General features: G+C 35.5%; 1 protein-coding gene across 1 annotated transcript; it reads left to right on the plus strand.

Annotated features, from left to right (window-relative positions):
* The first annotated feature begins 826 nt into the window (after positions 1 to 826).
* Positions 827 to 1,528, plus strand: LOC142236559 (uncharacterized). Its single transcript, XM_075307786.1, has one exon. It carries the CDS (start codon positions 827 to 829, stop codon positions 1,526 to 1,528), a length of 702 nt encoding a protein of 233 aa, XP_075163901.1.
* The last annotated feature ends 7,031 nt before the right edge of the window (positions 1,529 to 8,559 follow it).

Consider the following 8,559-nt stretch of genomic DNA (forward strand, 5'->3'; position numbering starts at 1 on the left):
TGTAGTAAAATTTACAAATTTAAAGAAATATTGAACTATTTTGTGGAAGACACTAATGTAGTTAATCTTTATCCGTCATTTATGTAAATTTTTTTCCTCGGTTTTAGTTAATTTAACTAACGTACACAAACAATTATTAGAGTAGAGGAAACTTTCTCCAAACATAATAATTCCATGAACTAAAATACAGTTAAATTGGCTTTAGTGAAATAGAGAGTTCACTTTTTTTTTAGTGTTCCCAAAGAACATATATACCGTAAATATAGGTTCACGGCCACCTTCAAATTATCTTTGAAATTCAATGTAAATATTACCGACGAAAAGGCGTGAAAGAAGTCAGACCTTGCCATCTTAAATAATTTAGATGACATTTCAGTGAATCGAGGATGGGTGGGATGTCTCCCTCGCAACTCAGATATGAAAAATTCAAGTGACCTCTTTTTAATATCTCCACGATACCTGCATATTTGACTTAAGCAAAAGAATTGCAATCACACTATTGTCCTTTAAAAGTGTTGGGAATACTCCTAATCCTCCCAGCAAAACAGGAATGGTCCTCTTCCTGACCAGCTAACAAAAAAACTAAAATTTAACCCAAAACACCATTATATGCCAACTATTAAAAGTGAATTGATGTATTTCTTATTCACGCATTACAACCAATACGTACAAAAGTCTCGAGATTAATTCCCAACCGTGTCAATTGAATATTTGCAAAAACTTACGTATATAAATGCCACGGAGCACTATCCAAATCATAACAGTCATCGAACGATTACAGAGCAATCAACATTAACGATATTTTTGGATTAATCAGCATTAAAAAATGGCTTTCAAATTCGTTGCTTTGTGTGCTCTCTTTGCTATGGCCAATGGCGGATATGTTGCTCCAGTAACCACATATGCTGCTGCTGCACCTATTGTCACCAAAGTGGTTAACCCATCTGTGGATGCTGTTGCTTCCACTCAACAGAATGTCGTACGTTCTTTTGGTGGCACTGTCTCTCACTATTCCAAGTCTGTGGAGACACCCTATTCCAGTGTCCACAAAGTAGATACCCGTATTAACAACAATGTTTACACTCCAGCACTGGCTAAAACTTTTACCTACGCTACACCAGCTGTAGCTAAGACTGTCACCTATGCTGCTCCTGCTGTTACCAAAACTGTGTACTCCCATGAAGCTCCAGTATTTTATTCTCATGCTACTCCTACAGTCTATGCTGCTCCTGCCGTTGGCAAGACTGTCTACTCGCATGAAAGTCCAGCCGTTTACTCCCATGCCGCTCCTGCTGTGTATTCACATGCAGCTCCAGCCGTTTATGCTGCACCAGCAGTAGCAAAGACTGTCACCTATGCTGCTCCCACTGCCACCACAACCTACAACCATGGTCCTTCGGCCACCACGTACTCTCACAATGCTCCTGGTGTCACCGGTTATGGTACTAGCCAAACTGTCCACTACTCTCCTGCTGAAATGGTCTCCCACATGAGCTTCGATGGTTTTGGTACCCATTGGGGATTTTAAAATACTCGTTTTTATCCCAAATGTTGACCCTATTGTTGTTGTTTAATTATATTTTAAATATATTTATAATCCTGGTATAACAAATATTCTTGTTCTGGTAACTTCATTCACAGTACAGTACGGCTGAATTCGGTATTCCAGGCCGAAGATTATGTACCCTCAAACATGAATTTGAACTTTGAAGCCCGGCTTTAGAAGATCATGAATAATATAAAAGGAGAAAATATATTTTAAAACTTGGACACATATATTTATGTTATATTGGGTAGTTGAAAAAGTCTTTTCGTATTTCAATAAAAAATGTTACCCTAAACCAAACAGTCAAGGTTTGCACTATACGCCTTCTAACAACCAAGCAATAACTTGTCCATATCGTCCAGAGCTTCCAGAGCTTCGTGAAGAAGCGAATTTCATTTCATCCGCTTGAAATTTTGTACGTAATGGAAGTATATACCCATTTTTATACCATCAACTATAGGATGGGCTTATATGAACTCTGTCATTCCGTTTGTAACACATCGAACTATTGCACTCAGACCCCATAAAGTATATATATATATGGGTCATTGTGAAATTCTGAGTCGATTTAGCGATATCTGCCCATCCGTCTATTGAAATCATGGTAACTTTCGAACGAAACAAGCTATCGACTTGAAATTTGGCACAAGTAGTTGCTATAGATGTTGGTCAGATGGTATGGCAAATTGGCCGCCATATAAACCGATACCCTGATTTGGCTTGCGGAGCCTCTTGGAGGAGCAAAATTCATCCGATACGGTTCAAATTTGGAACGTGGTGTTAGTATATGGCCGCTAACAACCATTCCAAAATTGGTCCATATCGGTCTATAGTTATATATAGCCGATCCCCAATCACACAAAAATTGGTCCATATCGGTTCATAATCATAGTTGCCACTCGAGCCAAATTTTTTTTTTTTTATTTATTTATTTATTTGTATATTTCTACACAGCAAGACAATGTCTTATAATTATAGTGCAGATTTCAATAGTTGAAATAATATCCATCTTAATTAGGATTACAATAATTCATATTATGGGAAATTTTATAAAAAAAAAATTGAGGAAAAACATTTATTTTAAATATTAATAATTTATATAATAAATAGTTTTTGAAAAGTAATATGTTATTAGTATTTATAATAATATCGAAGAAAAATTTAACATTTAAATGCAAAGACGTGATAGTATGTAAATAGAAGTTTATGAAGGACAAGATAGATGTAAATTAATTCCGATACAATTGTAGTACTCGCTTTTTAAAAATAAAGGGGTTGCTGATGCTTTGTATGTTGCTCGGTAATGTGTTCTAAAGACGTATTGTACTGATAAAGAAATGCCATTCGGAAACAAGACATCGACGCCTAAATGGTATTATTTTTCTTCCTCTGGTTGATCTTGCGAATCTCAATTTGTAATACAAGTTATCCGGTGTCCGTTTTACTATAAGTTTCTGCAAAAATATCAAAGCCTTTGAATTGAGGAGAGTCTGAAAACTGAAACCATACAGAGAATTCGCTAGATGTGCGACCCTTTGTCGCAAAATTTTATTTCTATAGAAAATTTTGTCAAAATTTTATTTATTTTCCTCTGTTGGTTAAGCTACACTTGTAGTTTAGTCAAGATATGGTTTTAAGCTGAAATAAAAAAAAAAAAAACAAAAACAATGCTTAAAGAACAAAACCAACAATAACAAAACAAACGAATGGAAAATTTTATTTCTATAGAAAATTTTGCCAAATTTTATTTCTATAGAAAAGTTTGTCAAACTGAATTATATACGTATTTAATCGGTCTTTGTTAATTTAATATATACGTATGGACTTACTTATAATTTAGAAGACGGTGTTAGGAGATTTTAAGATACCTTGACATCGGCAAGCGTTACCGCAACCCAAGTAATTCGTTTGTGGATGGCAGTGTTTAGAAAAAGTTGCTACGCAATCCATGGTGAATGGCTTCGGTCTGGCTGAACTTACGGCCGTATATACTTGTTATACCCTCCACCATAGGATGGGGGTATATTAACTTTGTCATTCCGTTTGTAACACATCGAAATATTGCTCTAAGACCCCATAAAGTATATATATTCTGGGTCGTGGTGAAATTCTGAGTCGATCTGAGCATGTCCGTCCGTCTGTTGAAATCACGCTAACTTCCGAACGAAACAAGCTATCGACTTGAAACTTGGCACAAGTAGTTGTTATTGATGTAGGTCGGATGGTATTGCAAATGGGCCATATCGGTCCACTTTTACGTATAGCCCCCATATAAACGGACCCCCAAATTTGGCTTGCGATAGCTCTAAGAGAAGCAAATTTCATCCGATCCGGCTGAAATTTGGTACATGGTGTTAGTATATGGTCTCTAACAACCATGCAAGAATTGGTCCACATCGGTTCATAATTATATATAGCCCCCATATAAACCGATCCCCCGATTTGCCTTGCGGAGCCTCTAAGAGAAGCAAATTTCATCCGATCCGTCTGAAATTTGGTACATGGTATTGGTATATGTTCTCTAACAACCATGCAAAAAGTGGTCTACATCGGTCCATAATTATATATAGCCCCCATATAAACCGATCCCCCGATTTGGCTTGCGGAACCTCTAAGAAACGAAAATTTCATCCGATACGGCTGAAATTTGGTACATGGTGTTGGTATATGTTCTCTAATGACCATGCAAAAACTGGTCCATATCGGTCCATAATTATATATAGCCCCCATATAAATCGATTCCCAGATTTGCCCTCCGGAGCCTCTTGGAGGAGCAAAATTCATCCGATCCGGTTGAAATTTTGAACATGGTGTTAGAATGTCGTCTCTAACAAACACGCAAGAATTGGTCCATATCGGTCCATAATTATATATAGTCCCCATATAAACCGTTTACCAGATTTGATCTCCGGAGCCTCTTGGAGGAGCAAAATTCATCCGATCCGATTCAAATTTACAACGTGGTGTTAGTATAAGGCCGCTAATATCCATGCCAAAATTGGTCCATATCGGTCTATAGTTATATATAACCAATCCCCAATCACACAAAAATTGGTCCATATCGGTTCATATTCATGGTTGCCACTCGAGCCAAAACTAATCTACCAAAATTTTATTTTTATGGAAAACATTGTCAAAATGTTATTTCTATAGAAAATATTGTAAAAATTTTATTTCTATAGAAAATTTTGTAAAAATTTTATTTCTATAGAAAATTTTATCAAAACTTTATTTCTATAGAAAATTTTGTCAAAATTTTATTTCTATAGAAAAGTTTGTCAAAATTTTATTTCTATCGAAATTTTTTTCCAAATTTTATTTCTATAGAAAATTTTTTCCATATTTTACTTCTATAGAAAATGTTGTCAAAATTTTATTTCTATAGAAACTGTAAACTTATTTATACACGTATATAATCGGCCTTTTTTAGTTTAATATATACTACGTATGGACTACCTTGTAATTTAGAAGACGATGTTAGGAAGTTTTAAGATACCTTGCCATAGGCAAGTGTTACCGCAACCCAAGTAATTCGATTGTGGATGACAGTCTTAAGTAGAAGTTTCTACGCAATCCATGGTGGAGGGTACATAAGCTTCGGCCTGGCCGAACTTACGGCCGTATATACTTGTTTTTACTAACATTGTGGTTCGTCCAAGTCCAATATAAATTTTGAATCTAGACTCGACTTTAGACTTTCCTTACTTGTTTATTAAACAAATAATGCATACTTCTAAGTGGTAGACTTGCACTCGTTCTTGCTGCCAACTGTAAGTACAAATTTTGAAAAGGTTCTCTTTAAATTATTAAGACATTATTTTTAAATTTTTGAGACGAAAATTTCTAAATTTCCAATGATTGCAGTTAGACGTCGTATTAGCAGCGTACATCGGATGAAAGTTGTTCCTCCCGGAGGCTCCGCAAGTTTAATATGGAGGTTAGGTTAGGTTAGGTTAGGAGGCAGCCCGATGTATCAGGCTCACTTAGACTATTCAGTCCATTGTGATAGCACATTGATAAACTTTTCTCTGGGAGTGCTGCCCGATTCCATGTTAAACCCAATGACAAAGGACCTCCTTTTTATAGCCGAGGTCGAACGGCGTTCCACATTGCAGTGAAACCACTTAGAGAAGCTTTGAAACACTCAGAAAGCATTACAGCTTTACTGACGTGGGATAATCCAACACTGAAAAACTTTTTAGTGTTAGGTCGAATCAGTAATCGAACCCACAACCTTGCAAGGCGAACATGCTTAGCATTGCACCGCGGTGGCTAATATGGAGGTTGATTTATATTGGACCGATATAAACCTATTTTTGCGTGATTGTTATAAGATATATACTAAAATTACGTATCAAATTTCAACAAGATCGTATGAAATGTGCTCCTCCCAGAGGCTCTGAAGTTAAATCTCGGGCTTGGTATGTATGGGGGCTATTTCTAAAAGTTGTCCCAATAACCCATTTGCAATACGACCTATAGGTCGTATTTTAGTCTATAGACTAACAAATATTGTCGTGAAGCCAAAGAGTTCGTGTCCTTAAATACGAATGCGAATTTGGCTTAGCATGCTTACGCATTTTCTCTAATAAAATAAAGATTGTTTTCCTTATCCAAAAGTTGACAACCTTTTCCATGAAATCCGAATCAATATCATAATCATTAGTGTAAAAACAAAAACTTTAGAACCGGTAGTGTTTTTTTTCAGTGTATGCCTTATGGAGTCTGAGACTATTATTTCAATGCATTACCAACGCACTCACGAAGTTAATATTCGCTTCCTTCCTTAATATCTCTTCCTCTTGGTAAAATATACCTCTGCGTGCAAGTTTCAGAAAATTTTAAAATCTTTTATAATATATTTTCCACATATAAGCACTTTGCATTATACTATTATTGAGTTTATAAATAAACAAAACAAACATTATTTCATTCCATAATATTTTATTCAATGGCATACAAAAAAATCCATTTAATCCAATGGCTTGGTAACAATCAAATGATACACCTGTCAATAACATTTCGGATTATGTTTACCAATAAAAAAAATATCTATATGTCCCACCTCACCGATACCCTTCAATAGAAATAATCCTATTTAAGAGTTGAGCATTATTTTCAGATCAATTAATTACCGCTAGCAAAATAATAAAATCAATTTACACCGATGGAAATAAAGCGAAAAGAAACATTAAATGAATTGGTGATAATGAAAACATTGTTTTTTTTTTTGTCTTTTTAACCCAACCAAATTTTGACAGACGATTTTGTTTCTAAGCACTGATGTGGTTTCTTTTATTCCAATTCTTTGTGTAAGACAGCAACAACAAATTGATCTTGCCACTGCCTAAACTCAATAACGCCCTCACCTTTACAAGGCCACTGAATGTTTTTTTACGCATGCGTGACGTTGCACAATTCATTGAGATAAATGAAGAAAAAAACAAGTATATACGGCCGTAAGTTCGGCCAGGCCGAATCTTATGTACCCTCCACCATGGATTGCGTAGAAACTTCTACGAAAGACTGTCATCCACAATCGAATTACTTGGGTTGCGGTAACACTTGCCTATGGCAAGGTATCTTAAAACTTCCTAACATCGTCTTCTAAATTACAAGGTAGTCCATACGTAGTATATATTAAACTAAAAAGGCCGATTATATACTTATATAATTAAGTTTACAGTTTCTATAGAAATAAAATTTTGACAAAATAAAATTTTGACAACATTTTCTATAGAAGTAAAATTTGGAAAAAATTTTCTATAGAAATAAAATTTGGAAAAAAATTTCGATAGAAATAAAATTTTGACAAAACTTTCTATAGAAATAAAATTTTTACAAAATTTTCTATAGAAATAAAATTTTTACAAAATTTTCTATAGAAATAAAATTTTTACAAAATTTTCTATAGAAATAACATTTTGACAATGTTTTCTATAAAAATAAAATTTTGGTAGATTAGTTTTGGCTCGAGTGGCAACCATGAATATGAACCGATATGGACCAATTTTTGTGTGATTGAGGATTGGTTATATATAACTATAGACCGATATGGACCAATTTTGGCATGGATATTAGCGGCCTTATACTAACACCACGTTGTAAATTTCAACCGGATCGGATGAATTTTGCTCCTCCAAGAGGCTCCGGAGATCAAATCTGGTAAACGGTTTATATGGGGACTATATATAATTATGGACCGATATGGACCAATTCTTGCGTGTTTGTTAGAGACGACATTCTAACACCATGTTCAAAATTTCAACCGGATCGGATGAATTTTGCTCCTCCAAGAGGCTCCGGAGGGCAAATCTGGGAATTGATTTATATGGGGGCTATATATAATTATGAACCGATATGGACCAATTTTTGCATGGTCATTAGAGAACATATACAAACACCATGTACCAAATTTCAGCCGTATCGGATGAAATTTTCGTTTCTTAGAGGTTCCGCAAGCCAAATCGGGGGATCGGTTTATATGGGGGCTATATATAATTATGGACCGATGTAGACCACTTTTTGCATGGTTGTTAGAGAACATATACCAATACCATGTACCAAATTTCAGACGGATCGGATGAAATTTGCTTCTCTTAGAGGCTCCGCAAGCCAATTCGGGGGATCGGTTTATACGGGGGCTATATATAATTATGGACCGATGTGGACCAATTCTTGCATGGTTGTTAGAGACCATATACTAACACCATGTACCAAATTTCAGCCGGATCGGATGAAATTTTCTTCTCTTATAGGCTCTGCAAGCCAATTCGGGGGATCGGTTTATACGGGGGCTATATATATAATTATGGACCGATGTGGACCAATTCTGCTATATATAATTATGGACCGATGTAGACCTCTTTTTGCATGGTTGTTAGAGAACATATACCAATACCATGTACCAAATTTCAGACGGATCGGATGAAATTTGCTTCTCTTAGAGGCTCCGCAAGCCAATTCGGGGGATCGGTTTATACGGGGGCTATATATAATTATGGACCGATGTG

This window comes from Haematobia irritans, chromosome 4 (assembly GCF_050003625.1).
Source record: "Haematobia irritans isolate KBUSLIRL chromosome 4, ASM5000362v1, whole genome shotgun sequence".
NCBI lineage: Eukaryota > Metazoa > Arthropoda > Insecta > Diptera > Muscidae > Haematobia > Haematobia irritans.